Source organism: Cucurbita maxima, unplaced genomic scaffold, assembly GCF_002738345.1.
Source record: "Cucurbita maxima cultivar Rimu unplaced genomic scaffold, Cmax_1.0 Cma_Scf00002, whole genome shotgun sequence".
Lineage (NCBI taxonomy): Eukaryota > Viridiplantae > Streptophyta > Magnoliopsida > Cucurbitales > Cucurbitaceae > Cucurbita > Cucurbita maxima.
In genome coordinates, this window is record NW_019272018.1 from 542,988 (window position 1) to 568,502 (window position 25,515).

The 25,515-nt window shown below is 35.4% G+C and overlaps 4 protein-coding genes across 4 annotated transcripts; 1 reads left to right on the top strand and 3 right to left on the bottom strand.

The window, feature by feature from the left end:
* Positions 1 to 462: 462 nt before the first annotated feature.
* Positions 463 to 1,840, bottom strand: LOC111469092 (lamin-like protein). The gene is made up of 2 exons (XM_023114335.1): positions 1,646 to 1,840; positions 463 to 1,013 (listed from the first exon to the last, which is right to left on the bottom strand). Exons 1-2 carry the CDS (start codon positions 1,812 to 1,814, stop codon positions 679 to 681), a joined length of 504 nt encoding a protein of 167 aa, XP_022970103.1. The 5' UTR covers positions 1,815 to 1,840; the 3' UTR covers positions 463 to 678.
* Positions 1,841 to 3,895: 2,055 nt separating this feature from the next.
* Positions 3,896 to 5,425, bottom strand: LOC111469068 (lamin-like protein). The gene is made up of 2 exons (XM_023114304.1): positions 5,153 to 5,425; positions 3,896 to 4,556 (listed from the first exon to the last, which is right to left on the bottom strand). Exons 1-2 carry the CDS (start codon positions 5,334 to 5,336, stop codon positions 4,225 to 4,227), a joined length of 516 nt encoding a protein of 171 aa, XP_022970072.1. The 5' UTR covers positions 5,337 to 5,425; the 3' UTR covers positions 3,896 to 4,224.
* Positions 5,426 to 6,795: 1,370 nt separating this feature from the next.
* On the bottom strand, positions 6,796 to 11,896 carry LOC111468907 (chorismate mutase 1, chloroplastic-like). Its single transcript, XM_023114057.1, has 6 exons — positions 11,625 to 11,896; positions 10,271 to 10,496; positions 10,077 to 10,163; positions 9,043 to 9,186; positions 7,365 to 7,457; positions 6,796 to 7,274 (listed from the first exon to the last, which is right to left on the bottom strand). Exons 1-6 carry the CDS (start codon positions 11,798 to 11,800, stop codon positions 7,038 to 7,040), a joined length of 963 nt encoding a protein of 320 aa, XP_022969825.1. The 5' UTR covers positions 11,801 to 11,896; the 3' UTR covers positions 6,796 to 7,037.
* A 5,266-nt stretch (positions 11,897 to 17,162) lies between these two features.
* On the top strand, positions 17,163 to 18,890 carry LOC111468622 (probable mitochondrial saccharopine dehydrogenase-like oxidoreductase At5g39410). The gene is made up of 2 exons (XM_023113903.1): positions 17,163 to 17,899; positions 18,051 to 18,890. The coding sequence occupies exons 1-2, from the start codon at positions 17,243 to 17,245 to the stop codon at positions 18,726 to 18,728; spliced, it is 1,335 nt and encodes a 444-aa protein (XP_022969671.1). The 5' UTR covers positions 17,163 to 17,242; the 3' UTR covers positions 18,729 to 18,890.
* Positions 18,891 to 25,515: the final 6,625 nt, after the last annotated feature.

Below are 25,515 nucleotides of genomic sequence, written 5' to 3' on the forward strand. Positions count from 1 at the left end.
TAGTCTCTAAAACTGAAAGTTTTGAGTTGTTTCAGCGCTCCCTTGAGTCCTCTGACTCCACTCCTACAGCATTCACAGCCACTAATCGTGGTCACACCCATGAAAGTCACCCTGCTTCCTTTACCAACCAGCGAGGTCGTTCTTATTCTCACAAAAACAACTCTTCTAATCGAGGACGAACCCACTCAAGTCAGGGTCGTCGACCACCTCATTGCCAAATATGCCGCAAAGAGGGCCATTATGCTGACCGCTGCAACCAACGATATGTTCGACCTGATTCTTCTCATGCTCACCTTGCTGAAGCCTTTAACACGTCATGTTCTATTGCTGGACCCGATGCTGCTGATTGGTTTCTGGACACTGGAGCTTCGACCCATCAATTCTGGATCAGTCTAAAAATTACACGAGTAGTCTAAAAATTTGGGTGTGGTAGATTAATCAAATATTCACAATATGGTAAACTATAATTTAGTATTAAATATCCTTAACATGAATATAGATAGCCGACTTACTCGAGAACAAGAGTAGTTCTCGAGTATATATGGCATAATTTCATTACAAGTTCCACCTGAGTAATTTGGTATGGTCATCAAAGTAGATCAAATAACATCGCTTTGTGAACGAATTTTAGCGAACTAATTCGAATAACAAACACAGAATAAATCTCTCTTCCTTAATTCACTCAATCTTGATCACTAAGAAAAGAGCAACAAAAAGCAGAAGGGCATTCATAATCCAACAGGTGGGGTTTGACAAAGACGCGCGACTTATGGGAGTGGCAGACGGCGGAGCAGCCGGGGCTACGGCCGTCGGGCACACTAAGACAGCAAGTTTCATTCCTTGAAAGCAGTAGCCGCCGCCGGCAATGAAGAAATAGGGCCGCAGCTCCGTCAGCTGAAACACGTCTCGTCCACCTCTTGTAATGTTCTTTATGAACTCCTTCTCAGTGCAACCCTCGTAGCTCGTTTCGTTCACTTCCAACACGTTGTAGTATCGCTTGTCGAACACGAAATCTTTTCAAATAAAATATTAATATACCATTTTAAAAATTAATTATTTCCTCAGTACAAATTTTAAAAAACACATTTAAAACTTTTAAATGTTTTAAAAATATCTTTAAATTTTTTAAATTTCACTCGTAATTTCTCACCAAATTAATGAAACTCAAAAATATTTTTAAAATATTTTTGAAATATTTTAAAAAAATTCAAGAATATTATCATTTTTAAATAAGATAAAAAAACAAAATATTTTTTTATTAATACAGTCATCCATATTTCACAACAAAACTTTATTTACTAAATAATAATAATAATAATAATAAATAGATTCATCAATTTCTAATCTTTAATTTTGGGCGATTTTTTTTTATTTGTAAATAATATCGACTTTTAACAATACTTTCTTAAAATAAAAAAATAAAAACATTAGATATTCATAAGAAAAAAATAATTTTTTTTGAGAAGTACATACATGAAAATAATGATATACAAGAATAATATAAAATGAAGCGGAATGACCAAAACCAACGGAAATTGTTGGAAAAAGTTTACAAATTTGCTGCACTCAGACTCGACTCGACTCGACCCGACCAGATTTTCAAAAAAAGAAAGAAACGAAAAAACGAAAGAGATTAGAAACTTACAAAGCCAATCACCGAGATAGAAACGGTGAGAGGAGGACCAAAGGGTATAATTGAGATTAGGGTTCCATCCTTTAGAATTGCCCACCTTATGAAGCTTCTCTCCCATTGCATCTGTTGCCCAAGCCATTGCCACTATTACCATTATCACCCTCACTCTCATTTCCTCCATTTCTTCCTCTTTTTTTTTCTTTTTGGTTTGCTTCTCTTTAACAACTTCCATGTCCACAATAAAAAAACAAAGCTCTAAAAAGCTTTTTTCTTTTTTTTTTTTAAAAAAAAATATTATAAATTTTTAAAATTTTACTTCAATTTTGATATTATTTTTAAATAATAAAAAATTTTAAATTAATGTTTATTAAAACTAATTAAATATTAAATAAGACATGGAGTTTTAAATTTAAAGTTTAAAATTTAAAATTTAAAATTTAAAAGATTTATAATTTTGGTTCAGAATTTTGTTCTGACAAAAGAGCAGTCAACGTGAACCATGACTTTGCTTTATTTAAAGCTCTTGGTTGGCAGACAAATCCTGTGGGGCCCACGTATTGTGTTCGGTACTACTTGAGTTTACCTTTTAAATTTAATTAAGTGTTAAAGTTGCAAATTTTAATTTCAGATTTGACCATTTGTTCGTTTGTTTGCACGCTCATTCTATCACGACTCGTAGTAATATTGTAACGACCCGATTCACCTCTAGCAGATATTGTCTTTTTTGGACTTTCCCTCAAGGCTTTAAAACACGTCTGTTAGGGAAAAGTTTCCATATTTGTATAAATGATGGTTTGTTCTCCTCCCCAACCAATGTGGAATATCACAAATATGATTGTGTGAGGGGCGATATATGCTTAAGCCTCTGACCTCGTTCTTGAAAAAATGCTTTAGAAAACGGGGTGTGGAAACCTCTCCCCAATAGACGTATTTTAAAAACCTTGAAGAAAAGCTCGAAAAGAAAAGCCCAAAGAGAATAATACTTAGTAGTGGTTAACTTGAACTGTTAAAAATGTAATATCTACTAGCGGTAGGTTTGAGTTGTTACAAATGTAATATCTTCTAGCGGTATGGAGTTTGGATTGTTACAAATTTAATATCTACTAGTGGTATGTTTGGGTTGTTACAAATGTTATCAGAGCCAGATACGGGATGGTGTGTCAACGAGGACGTTAAGTCCTCAAGGGAGGTGAATGGATTGTGACATCTCACATTAGTTGAAAAGAGGAACGAAATATTCAGGAAATCTCTTGATAGTAGATTTTAACACTATGAGGCTGACGACGATACATAACGAATAAAAGTAGACAATATCTACTAGTGATGAGCTCGAGCTGTTACAATAAATAATAAATAACTAGCGAACATCAAACCAAGTTAAAAAAAAATTGAAACAAACATTTAGTCATATGTTCGTGACATTCGACATGTAGTTATAAACAATTATATTCAATTTTAAAATAAAAGAATTATATTCAATTTTTATAGGAAAAAATGGTTGGCATGCAAATTTGGTATTAAAAAAAAAAGACAATAATTTATTGTCTTTATATTTTCGTATAAATGCCACGTGGAAAAGCTTTCGAATGGTCGTCTGAGACACACAACTTTATTTATTTATTTATTTATTATTATTATTATTTTAAAATAATAATTACATTATTTAAATATATTTTTTCACGTGCGGCTTGCTTATAATACACTTTTCATTTAATTTCTTGTCTTTATATTTTCAAAACGTAAATTGTTTTTATTTTACTCTTATTTTCCAACCAATTTCCAGTTCATTCCATTTAATAAAAAAATTCATATTTATCATATATATATATATATATAACTACGTTAATAACTAAAATCTCATAAAATATTTACAAGCCATAATACATCATTAACATTAATTACATAATTCATTATCTGGATAACTCTATTTTCAAATTCATCGAGATAACCCAACCAAAAAACTATCGTCCACAAACCGAACCAAATTTTCAATTTTTTAAAATTCAAACCCAATTCAAAAACAAAAAGAAAAATTGAACCCAAACCATATTGAATGGATTATCGGGTCGCATGAACACCTTAACCTAGATTTAGATTATAAATTTTTAAAAAAAAATTAAAATCTAAGCACAAACCAAACCTGCTGCGAAAATCAAATCAAACCAAATTAAACCGAACCGAACCAAACAACACCCGAGTACGTATGGCAAAGGGAAGGGTTAATGGGCTGGATTGTGGACCCAGTCAACAAACATTGCTTTCTTTTCCAAATTAGCAATCTATTCATTTAATGAACATAAAAGACAGAAGAATCTATACTCACATGGTTGGTGGTGGTGGCTTGCCCCTTGCTGCAACCAAACCCATTTTCAATGGCCAAAATAAATTATGAGTATTATCAAATCTCAACCCCTATGAGTTTAATACCCACCACCCATCAAGAACATCAAGAACAACAACAACAACAACAAATTTTTAAATCAACAAGATAACACAAAGAAACTGGATTCAATGACTAACTAGATCTTCCTTGCACAAATTGGTGAAGCAAGATCTCCTCTGTTTCAATATCAATCAACAACACCGGTGGTTTACCAGATCAGGGCCCGAGCAGCTGCAAAAACAGCGGTTAAAACGAACGGGGTGTGGCCGATGTGGGTTGATCTTGGAGCACTGCTCTTCTCATTCAAGGGTGAGCTCGAGGGCGGGGGCGGTAGGTGCTCAACATTGATAGCGAGCTTCATGCCTCCATAGCAAAACCCTTTGCCACTTATGAAGTAATAAGGTCTGGTTACATTCAAATGAACAACATCTCTTCCAGCTCCTGTGGTGAAGTTTTTTAGTGGATTCTCAGAATTGCAAGCCTCATAGTTTGTCTTGTTCACCTCCAACACATCCATTTGGTTCCTGTCGTACACAAAAACTAACAACAAAGACCAAATTAGCTATAATCCCGACATCCTCGTCGAACTAGTTCGAGTAACTAACCATATTTCGACCCGATACTTTCAATCTTTGACAGTTTTTTCTCATATAATACTCGATAGATCATTACGATGTAATGTACATACGTGCATGTGCAAAGGGATACATGGATGAACCGACATTACATCAAAACGAGAGCGACCAAGAGATTATGCGAGTTGGAACTTTCTTTTCAGCTCATTTGCTAGTAACGAACCAAATCTTAGCAGATTTCTCTAAATGATTTGATAACCGAGAACAAAACATGTTGAAAGAACCTGTATTGGTTTGCATCAAATCCAGATTCTAAAACCTAGTCCAAATCTCAAGCTAAGGGACAAGAACAATCAAACACAGAAATTCGCAGAACCAAGAACATCAAGAACCAATTTCATTTTCCTACTTCTTACACCAATTTTCTCAGCAGCCAAACAGAATCAAGAACATCAAAATCCGACAAAAACCCACAAAATCTCTCCTCAAAACTAACCAAAATCCAAATTATCAGCTACAAATCCAAACACCATTAACAGATCTAAAGATAAAAGTGCTTACAGAGCCAGTCGTCATAGTAGAAGTGCTTCCCTTCAGCCCAGACAGTGTAGTTCACATTGGTCGTCCACCCCATGTTATCACCAACAGTCCACCGTTTAGCTGAAACTTCCGACACCGCCGCCGCCAGCAGCAGCAGCACCGCCGCTAACAGTCCACCGCCGCTGACCCTTCTTAGAACCTCCATAGCTCTGTATTTTTAGCGTAGTCTAGAAGGGTCTGGTTTGAGGTTTTATTTAAATGGGTGGGGAGGGGATTAGTGATTATGAAGATTAATTAAGAGTTTGCTTAATGGATCTACTGACCGCCATTATTTTTTTCAATTCGATACAAATTATTACACCTCAGCTTTTACTTTATTTTTTTTGGGGGGGGGAAATCAAAGTTTAACAATTTGGGTCCAAAAGTTGAGATTTTTTCACACGACAGCCAGCTCAGGTTTGGTATTATTCTTAGAATTCTTAAAAACTCTGTTGAACTTATATGTTTTGTTAATATATGAACAGATAATGATACTAAATGATTTTGAGTCCATAATTTAAGGCTGAAATGGCTCTTATTTGTTGTATTTTGGGGACTTGTGGGGCATCAAATGAAGTGGAAGACTACTCATTTCACACATAATCTAGCTGTCAATTTATGTACTAAGAGAGACAATGGTCCTAGCTTGAAAAAAGAAATTCAATCAAATTTAGGGTATTTTATTTGTGACTCGAACACTAATCCAAATTTACACTCTAACGGCTATTTCGTTCATCTGGAGCTATTGTAACTTAGTCTCATTATGCTATATTAAAAAAATGAGCAATTTATGAACTCAACAGGCTATTCGCATGAAAAGGGAAAAATGTTTAGTTTTCAGGCTTATCGTGTAATACTCGGTGCGAAAGAAAAAACTAATAGTTTACGTTTTAGTAACTACGGTTTTATTGACTTTAATATTCACAAACTTTTAAAGAAGAATGAAATATTATCAAGCACCCTTCACGGTTGGAAAGGATAACGAAGCATTCTAAACTTTTAAGGAAGAATGGAATATTATCAAGCACCCTTTACTGTTGGAGGGGATAACGAAGCATTCTAAATTTTTAAGGAATAACGGAATATTATCAAGAACCCTTCACTGTTGGAGAGGATAACGAAGCGTTCTAAACTTTTAAGGAATAATTGAATATTATCACGGTTGGAGAGCATAATAAAGCATTCTAAACTTTTAAGGAATAATGGAATATTATCAAGCACTCTTCATTATTGGAGAGGATAACGAAGCATTCTAAACTTTTAAGAGATAACGGAATATTATCAAGCACCCTTCACTGATGGAGAGGAGAACGAAACATTCTTTGTAAAGGCGTGGAAACCTTCATCTCTTGATAGACACGTTTTAAAAATCTTAAAGAAAACTCAAGAGGAAAATATTTGTTAGCGCTAGTGTAGATTTGAGTTGTTACAATTTCATATTGTATTAATGGCCCTACATTTTTCTTAACGATTGACTCTTATGATTTTTTCGACTTATGTATAAGACATTTATTATCTTTTTTAAAGTTGAAGGTTCGATCTCACTTTATATTTTTTGAATAAAAAAAGTTATAATATAACTCAATGACGTAGTTCATTGTTCATCGGTAGCTTCTTTTAATAGGTTGAAAGTTCACTAATCCTCTATTCTAATTCGAGTTAAAAAATGAATAAAGTTTATCGTGATAAAATCTACAAAAGGGCGTTTTAATTCACCCATTTTTGTATCCGACATTGAAAAGATCAGATAACTTAGAAAATCTGGTGCTAAACCATCTGACACAAATTAAGTTAGCTGCAAAAACAAGTCAGCAGTTCCAAGACCAAACACAGCTTCAACTTGGCTTCGGAGATTTAAGTAAGATCATCAATCCAATCTTCTTAATAAATATTGAACTTGAACTTCCTTAGTCAATGGCATGATCCAATCCCCATATAGATCAGCAACCAAGCTGGGTTTGATCTTATAAGTTGCTCGGGATTCAGCTTTCGGTGCATCGGTCGTTACCTCTTGTCCATAAACCGTTGCTTTCATCTCCACTCGCCTTTTCACAACCTCCTCCACCGTCGGGTATGTCAAGATATCCATCAGTTTTTGCTTATCCTTTGAAAATTTTACACAAGGAAAAAGTTAATGAATGAAAATCCAGAAAAGAGTCAGCTGGAGGGTTCCATCTGGTTTGAGTTTGTTTACCTGTGCTCTAATAGCTGCTTCATACGCCTCCGGTGAGGCTCGAAACTTAGCTTCTGCTACGAATTTTCCATAATGGATTCTCTTTGATAAAGCCTGCCAAAGCAAGGAATTCATTCATACAATTCTTGGAGATTGTCATGTTGATCAACGTGATGTTTATGCATAATCGGTGAATATCTTGTGTACTTAATTTTGCGACATTTAAAGCAGAAAAAAAGAAATTAAATAGTTATCTAACGGGGCCTAAGTATCGATATATTTGTCTCTTATTAATGTGCTTGTCCCAATATTCGACTTAGACTTCCCATTTTTAAGTCAGTAAAGTAAACTAATACAACGAGAGAGGATTAGGTGATTTCGATTTTCTAGTAACCAATAAAAGAATCCAGATCACGTTAAACTGGTAGCAGCAAGACCAGCAAACTAAAGAAAGTGGAATAAAAAGGAAATGCTTCTTGAAAACAACTAACCTGATGGTTTTTAATAACATAACCCAGATGAAATCTAAAATCGCCTAAAATTGGCTCGACTCAAACACTGCAAACGAAGTCTAGAGGATGACATAGAGACCGTAAGTCCCTTCGATGGCATCCCATAAAATTGAAATGCTGATTTATGTACCATAGGCCACATTTATACAGGAAAAATCTAATATTGAAATTTTGAGTAAAGTTAGTGAAATGAGATATAACTTCAACAGCTGAGCAGCACATAACATATATGAAGACAAGAAACGTGGCTCAATGTTGTAAAGTCTGGAATATACAAGATTATTGCCGCATAGAGGACAACAAATTTGTTATTATGCTAGCTATCTAATTCTTTTGTTGTTTGTCCTCTTTTTTATTTTTATCTTAATATTTATTTTAGGCTAAATTAATTGAAAAATACTCCTAAACCTTGCACTTTGTCTCAAAAAATGCCCCTAAACTTTCAAAAGTTTTAATAATACCACTTTCAAAAAAATCTAAAAGATACTCTTGCCGTTAATTTTGGATAGAAATCGTTAGTACTTTATTTCAAAAATACCCCTGAACTTTAGAACGTTTCCTTCGACTTTTAAAAAAAGTTAAAAAAATACTCTTGTCGTTAGTACTTTGTTTAAAAAACACCCATAAAATTTTAAAAATAACATTAACACCACCTTTATATAAAAAAAAACAGAAAAAGTTCTTCCCGTCAATATATGGATGGAAACCGTTCATCAACACCTCATAAATTGTCTCCAAACTTTTAATGTTACTTTTGAAAGCTTAGGAGTATTTTGAAGCATGGTATTTATGATGAGTATTTTTGAACTTTTAAAAAAAGTTTAAAGGTATTTTTAAAGTTTTTAAAAAGGTTTAAGGGTATTAATGAAACTTTTGAAAACTAAACGACACTTTTTGAACACTTTTTAAAGTTAAAAGGTATTTTTGAAACACTTTTAAAAGTTCAAGAGTATTTTTGAAACAAAGTATTAACGGTTTTCATCCAAAACCAACTGTAAGGGTATTTTTTAACTTTGTTTTAAAGTTTAAGGTTATTTTTTAGACTTTTTGAAAGTTTAAAGGTATTATTAAAACTTTAAACTTTTGAAAGTTCAAGACAAAGTGCAACGTTAAGAGGTATTTTTATTAATTTAGCCTTTCCTTTAACAAGAACATGATTCATGAAATGGATTGGTTGAAAGGCACACCTGCAAACACAATGTGTCGCAAACAGCACTTGATCCACAATTCCCATCATCTCCTTCCTTCACTAATCTAGGAATGAGATCCCTAAAGTACATGTCCCATACTTTTGGATTGATGTTAATCGAATCTGCAACTGGATGTAGTACCTGTTCGCCACATAAGTAGTTGACATATAAGAAAACAGAGCAACAGAACCATTTACAATATCGAGCCCGATTTCAAGAGCATTGCTCAGATGTTATGTTATCAGTTACATACTAAGATTTCTTTTTTATTTTTAAGCTCAATCATAGTGAAATATACTGTAGAACGTATTATGGAGACCAACTCAAGATGAGCATAACTCCAAGCATCCTTAAAAGATATTTACCAGAGAGGATTCCAGGCTTTGATTGATCAAAAGAAGGAAAAAAGAAAATCCACCTCGATCAATATGCCCTGAGGCATGGCCATATATAACATACATGGCTAGACAATTAGCCTGGTTTTGTGGGGAAATGGTTGCAGAAGAGTTCAAATATTTCAATTTGAGAAGTTAGAATTGTGGAAATAGGATGGACCAATGAAACTATTAACGAAACACAGCTATTTATCATAAGTAAGATTTTGTGACAACATAGCCAATGTGAGAATCATTAAACCAGCAATAGTATATGTTACCAATTTTCAAATTTCTCTTAAGGGTCTGGCTTGCCCTTCTCTGATTATTAAGGTTAGGGAGCTTTTCCTCTGAGATGTATTTAGAATCTTGAAATATATTATATCAAGTCAATAGAATGTTGCATTCTTTTGTTTCACAACTTTGAGTTCTAAATTTCCATAGGGGCAACCACATCATTTTGAAAGAAAAGGGTACCATGGAGGGAAGGTGTTCAAAATAGGAAAGAAGAATGAGATCATGATCGTAAGCGAATGTGGTCCCCACTTTTTGAATGGTGGCTGCTACTAAATTGAATAGACTAACGAAACATGTAGATTTGTTTGGAAATGTTTTAAGGACAAACAATTTTAATAGCAAATGCGAGTTTAAGTTTACCTGAGGATACTGCATCGGAGGCAATAGTGGTTCCGGCAAGTCATTTGGGAAAAAAGGATGTTCATCAGGGCTTTTGTATCTACCCACCTAGCATGAAACAGATTGTTGTTAAGCAGAAAATCCGATGAACATGAAACCTTCCTCTCATTATTTTACATCTTAACTTTTACTAAAGTTTCTGTCTTCTCGCATACCTGAGCATGAAGCTTTTCAGTTTCTTTGACCATATACTCTACCAAAGAACCATGAAACCCATCCATAACAAAAGCATCCCGGTCATAAGTATTGGCATTGTAACAATACTGTGCTCTCTCCATAAGATTGAATATTATGCTGTCCTCCTGAATGATTAATGAAAATCTTATACTCTCGAGGGTCAAGGTCTCACTCATGTCCACCCGTTTCTTCCTTGCTAGTGGTCTACAGCAATCCAATTTCAATTAATTGAGGAGGAAAAGAACGAAAAGCAAAGGGATTTTAGATCCTTCAACCTACAAGAATTACTCTCTAGCTTGTAAGAAAATGCAGCAAGGGTCTCTAAGTCGAGGAAATCATAGAGACGCCTCAAATGGACCAGATAGCCTTACTTTTAAAAACATTTTCTTTTACAAGTATTGTCAAGCACCTTGCGGAACCTTTCTAGACAAGTGGCATACAAAATAGATATGATGACGTAATTTTAATGGACTTTGGCCATGCCTAAAAACATAAGATTGTGTAAACAAATGTCATGCAAAGGGCAACAAAGTTCTTTAACACAGGACATTGTTTATATCATGAACTTTCATTATTATGCTTCTGAGGCTTAAAACTCTAAAAGGTTTCAATATGCTCTCAAACTTTGAACTGTAATTCAACGTAGTCCTATTATCTTCCATCCAAATTCTACATTGTCCTATTATTGATTGTCATTAACTTAAAAATAACATAAGATGTTTATAACAAAAACAACTAATTTTCATGGCATTAGAAGAAGAAATTGGATAGTTGAACAAAATAAAATGGCACATACAACATACCTCCTTTTGAAACAACTTTTTGAAACTCTTTTTTTGGTTGTGCCACTCTATTTTGTCCAGTTTTCCACTTACTTTTGTTTGATGTTAAAACACATTACATAAAATCAAAATTCAAAGTGAAGCAACTTGATTAACTTGATTGAAACCTTTTTAAAATTTAAGAACTACACAAACACGACCATCAAAATTGAGAGGATACATTTGGTAATTCAATCTAGAATGTATATGCTCAGAACCTAATAGAAGCACAAAGAGTTGACTGAATATGTGTTATAATTGTATACATAAACAGCAGTCGCCTAAAACAACCGCCTCCCTTTCCTAATTACCATGTCACCAAATCCAAAAATCTAACATCCAACGACAATGGAAAGTTGTACTTGAGCATTTGCATCTAACGAAAAGAAGCAAATTGAAGACAACACCACAAGAATTTGGCGAGCATAACAAATCAGACGGCAAAGTAAGTAGTAGGCATAGAAAGAAGAACCAAACAACAAGATTCGTCAAAGGATTGTCGTGTATATACCCGGTGGAAGCGGAAGAAGCTTGAACAGGGCGAAGGCCGCATCTCAGCACACTCGAGCAATACTTCGAACTGGTTGCGGGCATCCGATGGACGAACAAAGAACATCTTGGACGAGAACGTAATCGAAGCGAGTGAATAGATGGGGCCGTTCTCAAAATTTTTGCCTCCATCTCCATTGAAACAGTATCGAAGAAGTTAAGCAATGGAGCGATGAAAAGGAGGAGAAAAAGAACAGAAATGGAAAGGAATCTGTGATGTGTTAGCGAGTCGAGGAAACGCCATTTCTGAACTTCTTAGCTAATAATAATAATAAATAACTTACATGTAAAATACTTCCAAGCTTAAATAAGAAATAAATAAATAAATAATCAAAATGATTTTTAACTCCGCTCTCGGTTCTTCTTAGAGAATATCGAGATAATCACAAGAAGGAAATTAAGAGAGTAGAGACTACATTAAGCAGTTTTATGGCCTTATGTTAGATATTTGTGATATGTCCGAGACAACAAGATCTTCAGTTCAAAACATTTTCATGGTCTATGCTACCGCAAAACGATTGTTTGATCTTAGTACCGATGAACTCCAAGAGATAGGGCGAAACAAGGCATCCGCAAGTAATGAAAATGAGAATTACTTATCAAAATCTCCCAGAAATTGGGAAGTGAAAGAGACCTCATAACCATAATAGTCAAAGTCAAAGCCAAGACCCCGTCCTGCTTCATATGCAATGGGGCGTCCATAGAAGGCGACACTATACACCTTCCAAGCAAAACTCGGAGTAAATTCAAAAGTTGAGTATGAGATGGTAGAAACATAAATACCGTTAGCTGAGAATGTTGGACACCCCGCGTGGGGCACTAAAGTACTTGTCTACTCTCCAGAAGAGAGTGGAAGAGACCAAAGAGTCAGTGGAACGTGGTCTTATGTATGTCGAGGCCTAGGTTAATCATAGAGCTGCCAAAAGCACTATTGTCGACTCTGGAGCTACCCACAACTTTATGACAAGGACCGAAGCAAAACGCTTGAATATCCTTTAGCATCGAAATGCAGGAAAGATGAAGGCCGTCAATTTGGCAGCTTTACTGGTCTTAGAGTTGCGAAGAGAACTCCCATCAAGCTAGGGACTTGGACTAGACGAACCAACTTTGTGGTAGTCAAGATGGATGACTTCGACATCGTGATAGGGACGGAATTCCTACTAGAACAGAAAGTTATCCCTATGCCTCTAGCAAAAAACTTAGTAGTAATGGGGTCCAATCTGGCAGAAACAGAATTTCCACAAAATTGATCCAGACAAACACTCGTCAGCAGGAGGGGTGAAAATGACGTTAGCACTACAGTTGAGAAAGGAAGTCAACCCCAACACAAGTCTCACGATCGATTTAGAAACACCGCGACGTGAAACAAGGAAGTCAGATAAAGTATTTATCTCCACCTGGGCAGATAAATAATGAGATTGATGTTATATCGGAGGCAAGATCGCTTGCCACAAATGCATTTCATACGACCCAACTTGAGCGGTCTGAATTTTACAAGCAACTAAATGTCTTGCAAACAATTGGGTTCATTAGACCCACAAGTACCGTTGTTAGTGATCACCCAAAGGCTAAAGAGAAACACCAAGCAAACGCCGCCCGTCGAAAGAGAGAGACAGAGACAAACCTCTAAAACAATACATGTGTCATGTAGAAATACCATATAGACAAATGAAGAGAAGGGTCAGTCAGAAGTGTCGACCATGAAAAATTCAAGGTAAAGAGAGTTTTGATCAAATTGAGGTCATATCAACTTCGAGGTTAAAACAACTAGAATCAAATATTGGGGCGAAAAATTCTATGGACCTGTCGAAGTTATCCACAAAGTCGAGACTGCATAATATAGGATCCAATTGCTCCCATGGATGCGAATGAGCCCTTTTGTCCATGTCAGTAACATGTAACATTACTCTCTCGATCAAGAAGACGTAAAGCACATAGAGGCAACATAACCTCACGCAAAGAAGAAGAATTTTCAAGTGAAGAAAGTAGGAGAAACTCCCACAGAGAAGAAGCCAAGAGTCAACGAACCAAGATGTGGTTTTCAACAGTTTTTTGCATATTGGAAGAGACTCCTCAATGCTGAAGTCATTTGGAAGCGCGTCGAAAGACCTGAAGTCAGCCTCAACCTACATCACTAAGTTTGTGAAGAGTCGATTGATAGATACATCAACCAATTGAGTGGGGGAGGATGTCACAGTTATGTTTGTCCAAGGTGATTGTCTATGACCACATGTCAGACTTCCCAGTCATGCTTTTCTAGGACGTGTTGTCCATGGTTACATGCTTGTTTCAAACTCCTTTTACATACTTTCATCTTAGATAAGCCTTTATCATTTCATGTTGTGTCGATACAGAGGTGTATGATTGTTCACGAAAATCATGTCTACACCTGTTAGGGCTAAAATGCCTCAAAGTGTACTATAGGAAGATATGACTAGTTGTTACTTCTTTCTTCCATGAGATATATGTTAGGATCGCACAACAATGCACACACTTTAGATGAACACCAAAGAACAGGATAGAGAAAATTCAAGGAGAACTCTCCACCTTACCAGGTATCTCTCCCCATCACCTCCTAGCAAAATGATCTGAGGAAAAAAAAACAAAAAAAAAAAATGGCAGATTTAGTAGAATCAGATCTCCTCTTTCATTACCCAATTATTTAGATTTTAATTAGCAGTTGGAAATGGTCAGATTTTAGATGAAATCATAGATCTTTTCCTTTATACAATTATTTAGAATCTTATCCCCTTAAAGCAAAGAAAAATGGAAGATTTTAGTGAACAGAATTAAAATAAATACAAAAACTAAAAAGGGAAGATTTGGTGAGCAGAATTTAAAATAAATACAAAAACAATTTGACAGAGTAAATACATAGAGTAAACATATGGACCATTCTAAAATTGAGAGAATTGAAATGGATGTCATGGTTCATATAGGTTGGCTTGGATACAAAGAACATAATCGAACTTGATAAATTGGTGATACCAGCCTAAGCTAATAAGGTAAGTGGCCTTACTATCGGCTCGGTTGAAAGACTTGTCTTATGTATAACGACACGTGTCCAGTGGCCCTTGCACGTGTTCTTTATGCTTAATGTTATGTGATGACGTGATGACGTTAGATGATGATGTGTTGCTGTTGTATGATGATGTGATGACGTTAGATAGTGATGCGGTGATGCTATATGATGATGTGATGTTGTTATATGATGATGTGATAAAGATATGTGATGACGTGATGACGTTAGATGATGATGTGGTGATGTTATATGATGATGTGATAAGGTTATGTGATGACGTGATGACGTGATGACGTTAGATGATGATGTGATGACGTTATATGATGACTTGATGACATTAGATAATGATGTGATGATGTTACATGAATGATGTACTTAGTATGCTTGATGCACTATATGGCAATATGATGAGTATGATGATTGCGTGACATTTACCTTAATATGATGATGTTTTCCATATTGAGCATGCTATATGATGATGAGTGTCATATTTCATCATGTCGTTAGATCGACATAAGACACAACCCTAAGAGCATGAAAATGATATTAATATAAATATCCACGAGTATGTGTTACCTAGAGTAATAAAGAGATGAGACTAGAGGGTTGTGTCAGAATAGACATTATGATGGATTTAGAGGGACCTCATGCATATTGTATGTTCAAAAGCATAGGGTTACTTCCCCTAAAGATGATGAGTGCAAACGCGCACTGTACGATGATGAGTGCAAACGCGCACTGTACGATGATGAGTGCAAATGTGCACAAGTGTGAATGCGCACAGATGAGGGTGTTCATGAGGCGCACGACACTATGGGGTTCTGCTGACCTCCCGACATTGCTACAAATTAGCTTGACTAGAGGTTCCAGGGGGTGTGCAATCACCCTGGAAATTCGGTGTAGGGAAGTACTACACATCCAATTTGTTCCAGACTGGAGGCCACCCTTATGACGATTAGAGATAGGTCCCTAAATCATGATTGCATGTATTTGCATTTGCAGGGGGGCCACTTATTGAGTATTTTTTGAAATACTCAGGCCATGTGCCACATTATTTTTCAAGTAAAGGCAAGGTGCACTTGTACGGAAGACGGCGACATCGCGAGCAGAGACTTATGACACGTACATAGGGTAAACTCATATTTAAATTCCTAGTCTTAAGTTAGAATAGGTTGTTTTGCATATCATTGTTTTAAACTAATTTGTATTTGTTTTTATTTTTCTCTAAATTTCAGTATTTCGTATGTAAACACATAAGACCATGGCTGTGTTTTTCAAGAGAAGTGATAAACGTCATACAATGCTAGATTTTGCAAAGCTAGAGGTCCTTCTAGAATCCTTGCAAAACGTTCACAGAGAAAGCTAACTTAACGGATTGATTCCAACCAAGAGCTAGTTAGAAGATGAATGACTCTGAGATCGAACTTGGAATCTATGATTGTCACTCTTAGCTACCAAGATGACTCACTCCAAAATTAGCTTGATCATGACTAATTCAATGAATCGATTTTTAACATCAAACCTAAGCAAGGTTTGAAAGAAACATACCACCCAAAGAGTTTCAACCACATGGTTTTTGTATTCCACCATGATTTCAAAATTGAATATTACACGCAAATGAAAGAAAATAAGGCATTCATAAATTGTCTTAATTGGCAGTTCAACTACCAAAGCAAGTCTTCTAATCATTTTCCAATGTCAGCCACTCCATTATTTTCTTGATTTAATACTTGAATCTTCTTTGTAATGCTTCTTGTAATTGCTCATTCGGGTACATGCAAGTGATCAGTTGTTGGATTCATATCAAGAAGAAGTTATTTTAAGCATTTTTCGAAGTTTACGTTATAAATGATGTTCATGTAAGAGTTATATTTCTACATTATAGATGAGCACGAAACGTTAGTAACAACTCTGAGTACGTGGAAATTTAGAATTGTTACAGTATGACTTAGATTGGGACAAATTAGAAAAAATATTTAGACTAACCTAAAATTTTGCTTTAGTTACGTTGGTAGCCCAAATGACAAAATTCACAACCTAACCGAATTGAACCAAATCGAACTCTTTATTTTCAAATAATGTGACTATAGTTTACTAGGTTAAGGCATTAATGAAATTGTAAATTTAGAACGAAGAAAAGTTATAACTTGATTAATTCATATACTTTTCGTTGCAATTAATATGTCGACTAGTGAGCTTTAAGATACTTTCAATATCATTTCTCGAATCAATATTAGAGGCTATAAATTTTGACAATAACTATGAAATCATATCTCATTAATACAACCTAAAAATTACTTCAAATCGGTTGTTTTAGCAGTCCAATTCAAAATTCTTTTAAAGGGGGATTGATTGTTCATTTACCCAAATATATTTAAAAAAATAAAGTTCATAAAATTTAGAGATTGAATCCGACTTAATCAATTAATTAGTTGATTAAGAACAGCAAGAACTAAAATGATGGATTTGGAGGGATTTATTAAAACCAATAATAATTGGGTGAGGGTTAGAGCTGGGCTATTTTTCAATCGGAATTCGTCGAATTGGAAGCTTCAACAATGGAGGCTCCCCTTTATGATTTCATAATCCTAGGCGCCTCTGGGTTCACCGGCAAGTACGTGGTTCGAGAAGCCCTCAAATTCCTCAACCCTTCCCCTTCTTCCCCACTCAAATCCTTCGCTCTTGCCGGTCGGAATCCCACAAAATTGACGGAAACCCTCAAATGGGCAGCGCATCCCAACTCACCGCCGCCGATTCCGCTTCTAACCGCGGATATTTCCGATCCACAATCCATCCACCGCCTCTGCACCCAAACCAAGCTCATTCTCAACTGCGTCGGACCCTTCCGCCGCTACGGCGAGCCTGTGGTGGCGGCGTGTGTAGAGACAGGTTGCGATTATTTGGACATCTGTGGGGAGCCGGAGTTCATGGAGAAAATGGAAGCTAATTATCATGAGAGGGCGGTGGAGAATGGTTGTTTGGTGATTTCGGCTTGTGGGTTCGATTCGGTTCCGGCTGAATTGGGTTTGATGTTCAATTCCAAGCAGTGGGTTGGGGAATCGGCGCCGAATCGGATCGAGGCGTATTTGAGCTTGGAATCGAAGAAGAAAATTGTTGGGAACTTTGGGACTTTTGAATCGGCTGTTCTTGGTGTTGCTAATGCCGGCCGGTTAGTGCAATTGAGGCGTTCAAGGCCCAGAAGACCTCGCCCTTCGGTCAGCAAATTTCTTCAAATCTACATTAATCAAAGCTTTAGTTTCTGGGAATGTTTGAACCATTTGATATGATTATGATCTGCTGATAACAATCTGTTTAGCTTACTTTTATGCATAAACTTGCAATATGTTGTGAATTTTCTTGTCTCAGATTCCTGGTCCTCCTCCTCCTAAAGGACCTACCGTAGAACACAACAAAGAGACAGGCCTTTGGGCTGTAAGATTACCTTCAGCTGATTCCACTGTTGTTCGTAGAACACTCTCTTCTCTAGCTGAAAACCCTCATGGTCTTCCTGGTGTTAACGAGAGTGTCGAAGAGATCGAACAGAGGGCGACGTTTTGGTCGTCGGTGAAGCCAGCTCATTTTGGAGTAAAAATTGGTTCCAAGTCCTTGATTGGCACTCTGCGGATCATTGCAGTTGGAATGTTCATAGGGCTGTTTGGTATAACCTCATTCGGGAGGTGGCTTCTCTTGACGTTCCCTTCGGTTTTCAGTCTCGGTTGGTTCAAGAAGAAGGGTCCTTCGGAAGACGAGGTCGATAGCGCCTCGTTCAAGATGTGGTTTGTTGGTCATGGTTTTAGCAACAAGAGTGGTGAAGGGAATGGAGAACCAGATATGAAAATTGTAACGAGAGTGATGGGGCCTGAGATCGGATATATAACCACGCCGATAATCCTTGTTCAATGTGCATTGATTGTTCTAAGCAAACGTGAGATTCTCCCAAAAGGAGGAGCTCTCACTCCAGGTATCGTGTTTGGACCTACTGATCTTCAAAAAAAACTCGAAGAGAATGGGATATGCTTTGATGTGATTTCAAAGAATGCTTAGTTAGTGAATAATGTTTTTTTTAGAATATGTGTCGTTACTTTTGCTGGATTTGTGTCTTTTGCATCTGAAACTGATCTCTGTGATATACTTTAGATATGTAAGATTACTCTGTTGGTTTTCTTTCGAGAATTGGGGTTTGGGCCAATAAGAACATTAGACTTAGAACTGAAGTTATTCCATAGCCTCTATGCTTTGATACGCCCTCGTTACATGCCCGAACGAGTATAAAACTACTCATTAAGTAGCTCATATATAGGAAAATAGTCATTCATAAACATATATTGATATCGTTTATGTGAGATCCTATATTGGTTGGAGAGGAGAATGAAGCATTCTTTATAAGGGTGTGGAAACCTCTCCCTGGTAAACATGTTTTAAAAACCTTGAAGGGAATCCCGAAAGGGAAAACTCAAAGAGGATTAGATTGGCCAGTGGTGGATTTAGATTGTTACAAATAGTATCAGAGTCAGACACCGGACGCTGGCCTCAAAGGGGGTGGATTGTGAGATCCCACATCAATTAGAGAGAGGAATGAGTACCAGCGAGGATGCTGAACCTCAAAGGGGGAGTGGATTGTGAGATCCCATATCGATTGGAGAAAGAAACGAGTGCCAGCGAGAATGCTGAATCCCTAAGGTGGTGGATTTTGAGATCCCACATTAGTTGGGTAGGAGACCGAAACATTTTTTTGTAAGAGTGTGGAAGATCCCATGTCGATTGGTGAGAGGAGCGAGTGCCAGTGATGACGCCGCGTCCTGGGGGTGGATTGTGAGATCTCACATTGGTTGGGTAGGAAAACGAAATATTTTTTTATAAGAGTGTGGAATATCCCACATCGATTGGTTATAAGGGTGTGAAACATCTCACATCGATTGGAGAGAGCAATGAGTGCCAATAAGGACATTGGATCCCGAAGGGGTGGATTGTGAGACGCGTTTTAAAAACTTTGAAAGGAAGTCCGAAAGGCAAAACCCAAAAGTTTTAAAAAACCTTGATGGGAAGCCCGAAAGACAAAGTCAAAGAAGACAATATATGTTAGCAGTGGGTAGCAGTGGGCTTGGACTCTTTCAATATATCATGAGTTTTAGCCTAAAGTCTTTATTATATTACGTGCAGGAAGGAACCTTTAGTGTTTCAAGACTCAAGCAAGAGAAAGCTTTAAGCAAGATGCGTTCACTCCCTCTTCCCTCTGCCTGCCCCGTCACCTGATTGAATTTAGATTCTTTAACTGTCGAAGGATTCAAAAATTTCTTCTGGATCCTCTGGATTCTTTCTTTAAGGAAAGACCAAATTAACAACTTACTTGCTCGGTTGTGTTTGGAACTTCAATTCTCGCACCCAAAGATTCAAGTGAACTAGTCGCATCATCGTTTTCAACCTTTGTTCAAAGGGAAGACGAGCATGGGTAGTGCTCGATAACTCTAAAATTACCTTCACCTGCCTTGCACACTGGTTTTCTCCCTCTAGTCTCGTAGATTTTGGTTCATCGTCGACAAAGTTACAAGTTGTGAAATACGGCTTGGAAACCAGCCTCAGCCTCAGCCTCAGCCTCATTGTCAGAGCAAACCCGTGGCTACCCTTCCTCAATTCAGGTAGCTCACATAAGCGATCCTCGCTTCCAATTTCTTGCTTCAAATCATGTCTCCAAGTCTTCCAGAATCACCTTGAACTTGGAGTTCTTTGGTCTATTACTAAAATTTACCATTCCATTTTAATATATATTTAAAACTTTTAATTTTCAAGCAGTTAAAAACTATTTTTAAAATCGTGTATAATTTAAATTTGCATGATTGGGCTGAGCTAGCCTTGAATCCAACATTGAACCTTTAGAAATGCCTGGTTACGATTACTCTATTCGACTTCTATCAAACGCATTTGTTAGAGGTGTACATAGGTTGGGTTGAATTGGGTTGAAGGAATTTTTTGGACCAACTAAAATTTTTTTGGGTCAACTCGAGGTTTTTATGCAGTGAACCTGAAACCAAATCGAATCTATTCGAGTTTAGAAAAATCAACCTAGCCTGACTCGAAATGTTAATCCAATCCAACTCAATCCTTATAAATTGGGTTGACTCGTTTTAGGTTGTCGGGTTCGTTCAATGTACATCCCTAACATTTGTGGTAGAGCATAATAGATCATATTAAAATTTGGAGTGACGTAGAGGGCAAATTTGGGTGAGAGCTAGTTTTCCAATTTTCAATTATGTAGGGCTATTTTGGGATAAACCTTCCGGACTAATTTTTCAATTTTGACCTTTCATGCAAATTCCTCTTTTTTTTTTTCTTTTTTTTTTTTAATTTTATTTTATAAAATTCTTCTCCTTATTTTGGTCAAACCCGAGACAAACCCAAGAGTTGAATACCCATAGTTTAAGTCTCAAAATCGGACTACTCATTTGCCTTCCTATGTGGAAGGTGTGAATCTCATTTGATGAAGTTATGTTATAGGAAATATTTAGTCAAAGTCAACCTTTAACGAAGAACTACCAAAGTCAAAGTCTTAGAAGTTTACAACTCACTCAAGATTAAGATGCATATAATCATCGGGTAAAATATCATTTTTCTTAATTAATAAATTTATAAAAAGATATTAAATATTTCGAAATTTAATTTTATACAAACTCACGGAATAGAATACTCTCACTCACGTGTATCCATATGAATGATTTAGATCAAATCATTAGTAACAATTACAAAGTTTGTTGGGTTGTATACATTGTTACCGGGATAAAACACTAAATCTTATCTATATATTACAAATTTTTTAAGCTATTTTTTTAAACATGATTCTCAAGTACGTCAATATATACATTTCAAGATTGCGCTAATAACCTTAAATTTCTCCTACATTATATGGTAAATAAAATAATAAAAATTATTATCAATTATTAACAAATAAATGTGAAATTTAATTAAAATAATATATAAATAAATAAATAAATGTATGTATAAACATGTATAAACATATGTAAACATTTCAAGACTCTAATCATGCAAAACTCTAATGTTCGCATGAAGTCGGCATATGGACCACTATGAATTGGAGAAATAGTTTTGCAGAAGTTCAAACTTGAAACTGACGTTGTTGACTTATATAGTTGACTTGAATTTCAAAAGACAAAATCGAACTTTCATTAAAAATAAATAGTGACACCAGTTTTAAGTTAATAAAATAAGTGGCATTACTATCGAAATGGTCAGAAATTTGTATTATGTATGATCGCACCAGTGGCTCTATACGTGTCATATGTTTGATATGTGTGATGTGTTTATAATATGATATGACTATGAAATAACATGTTTGATGATACAATACATGATATGATATGTAATAGCCAAATATATATATATCAAATATAAACAAATAAAAAAAATTATAAAAAAAATATAGTCAAAATAATAGTTATAATAATAATTCATAAATAAATAACTAAAAAATGATTACTTAAAAATAAAAAATAAATAAAACTTACCCACCTCTCTCCACTAACATCTCATCTCAATCTCATCTCCTTAACCCACAACACAATGTCACATTCAGTCCAAAAATAAACAGAAAAATGTCCTATGAAGAAAAGAGTAAAATAGCTTTCAACAAACACAAATGGCAGATTTAGAGATTTTGGTCTGTAAAATCCTATCTCAGATTTATTTATGACGATTCTATAAATCTGTAAGATTAGGTAAACAATCTATTAAAATTCGCCAATAATATCTATTTAGAAAATAAATACTAGGTAGGAGGAATGTCTGTTTAGAAAATGAAAATCTATTTTACGAGGAATGTCTATTTAGAGAATGAAAATCTATTTATACAATAGGAGGGAAGATTGAGGCTCAGATTTCCTTTTCATTTATAGTTATCCTTAAAAGAAATTAATTTATGATCAAAATCTTCTTTTCTTTATCCAATATTTTAATCTCATTTTCAACGTATCACAATTCTATAAATCTATAAGATTAGGTAAACAATCCATTAAAATTTGCCAATAATATCTGTTTAGAAAATAAATACTAAGTAGGAGGAATGTCTGTTTAGAGAATGAAAATCTATATTAGGAGAAATGTCTGTTTAGAAAATAAATACTGAGTAGGAAGAATGTCGTTTAGAGAGTGAAAATCTATATTAGGAGAAATGTTTGTTTAGAGAATGAATGTTTGTTTAGAGAATGAAAATAGGACGGAAGATTGTGCCTTTTCATTTACAGTTATCCTTATGATAAATTAATTTATGATCAAAATCTTCTTTTCTTTATCCAATATTTTAATCTCATTTTCACGTATCACTACCTAAGATTAGGTAAACAATCTATTAAAATTTGCCAATAATAGAGAATGAAAATCTATTTATATAATAGGAGGGGAGATTGAGGAAAGATTTTGTTAAGCGAATCTAAAAATAGAGAAACTCCATTAAATTTGGTCCACTAACAGTATATTCCCTACCACTGTAATAATAGAAATAAGATAGTGAAAACAGCCTTATATATATCATTTCAAGACTTTTAATAATGGATCTCCATATATGAGAGATAATGTTATAGAGTTCAAACTTGAAACTGACATGGGCTCACGTAGGTTGACTCGAAACAAATGGCTCACGTAGGTTGACTCGAAACAAATGACTCACGTAGGTTGACTCGAAACAAATGACTCATGTAGGTTGACTCGAAACAAATGACTCATGTAGTTTGACTCGAAACAAACTTTCATTACAGCTATATTCATGACAACGACTTAAGCTAGCCAGGTAAGTGACCTCACTATCGGCACGATTATATTTGATATTGACACGTGTCTGTGGTTCTGCACGTGTCATATATACTGATATGTGTGAATTATCTGTGAATCGGTATGCTTATATTATGTTTATGTTATGTTATAATATATGGATTGTATGATAATAATTATGGTACAATGTATTCAAGGATATATTTGAGATAGGATATGAGAATGATGCACAAAACGAAATCTAACGATGGGAGTAAGATACGTTCATGAAATGTTAAGGTTAGGTTACATACCGGAGTGCTATGGATATGAGAGATTCACGAAAGAATATGGTTAGGATATGGATAGAAAGAGATATGTTTGTGATAGATTGATAAAACGATAGTGTTAGGATACATTCCTCTGATGATATGATTAAGGTACGCTCACGTAATGATATGACTGTGATAGGTATAAGAACATTAAGGCTATGATAAGTTAAGGATATGACCACGAAGGGTTTACAATATGACATGTTTATGATACGATATATTGTGATGTGATATGTTATTTTTAGATTGTTTTGTGTGATCATTGAGGTAATTGTTGTATGAATTGCACGTTATGAAACGACATGTTACAAGCATGGAACGTTATGTTATGTTTTCTAAATTGTATGTATACAACATGTTATGAATGACATGATATCACGATAAATGAAATGAAATGTAACTTAGGATTATGTATGATACGTAGACTGAAAAATGAGAAATGACATTTTAAGCATAAAAGATGATAACATAAATATTGGGGACTTCATGCATTATGTGTTCTCATGCATTTAGGATGATTCTCCTCTTCCATCACGAGGGTATGGACGCATACATCCAATGGTAGGACAACGATCGTTATGTTTTGCATAGCGCTACCGTGACGGTTACTAGTTCTAACGGGTGTCCAGCCTAGGGAGCGTCCCAGTGTATGCTCGCCCGACAAGGTGGCCCAGTGGTGTGCGAACTGACTAGTGAGCCCATACCCGCACATATGGGCTGTGTATAAAGTATATGGTACATGTTCAAATGACCATTTAGGACAGTACCGTAGGAAAATAGACTGAAAGGATAGGTCCCGTCATTGCATTTGCATGTTCTTGCATTTAACCGCAATAGTGAGGTCACTTGCTGAGTAATTTTTTAGATACTCAAGCCATATGCTACTACATTTTTTAGGTTAAGACAAGGCATTTCTGTACGGCTGACGACGACATTGCAACTCGAGACCATGACACATGCATAAGATAGTGGTATTTATTTTCTTAGACTTAGGCTAGAATAGAATGTTTTTAATTTAAACGCCGTTCAATGTTTATGATACGTATACAGTAGCAACCTTAAATTAAGTAGAAAATTTCGGGTCGTTACATAATACGTGTAATGATATGGTATGTTGAAGGATATAATATGTGCATGACATGATGTAACATGATGTATGATTGGTCACCTAAGGGAATACAACTTTAATATAATGAGTTTCATTTATGTTCATGTTTTTGCATTTTCTAATCCCAATAGTTGGGTCAGTATTTTTTAAAAACTCAAGGCACCCTTACACAGTTGCCGACAACATCACAAGTAAATATCATGGCACATGCGTTAGGTAGATCTATTTAAATTTCTTAGACTTTAGGTGAGTATATAACGTGATTATATTTAATATTTACTTTAACTTATTTAATATTTCTTTAATATTGTTTTAACCTAAGAAACTAGGTTATGCATATAGGGTCGTTACAGTTTTGTTGATTAAGATACTTTAACTCAAATTAAATTCCAATTGAGGAGCCTACAAATTTTGACAATAACTATGAAACCAATAACAATATTACTGTTAGACGAATGGTATGATATGGTCTACTTTGAGTAATGGAGATAGAATTTTTTTATTATAAATCCATGATCATTTCCTAAATTAACCGATGTGACTTCTTCCAACAATTACTGATGTGGGACTTTCTTCCAACAATTACCGATGTGGGACTTTCTTCCAACAATTACAATCCGACTCAACCAACCTTGAA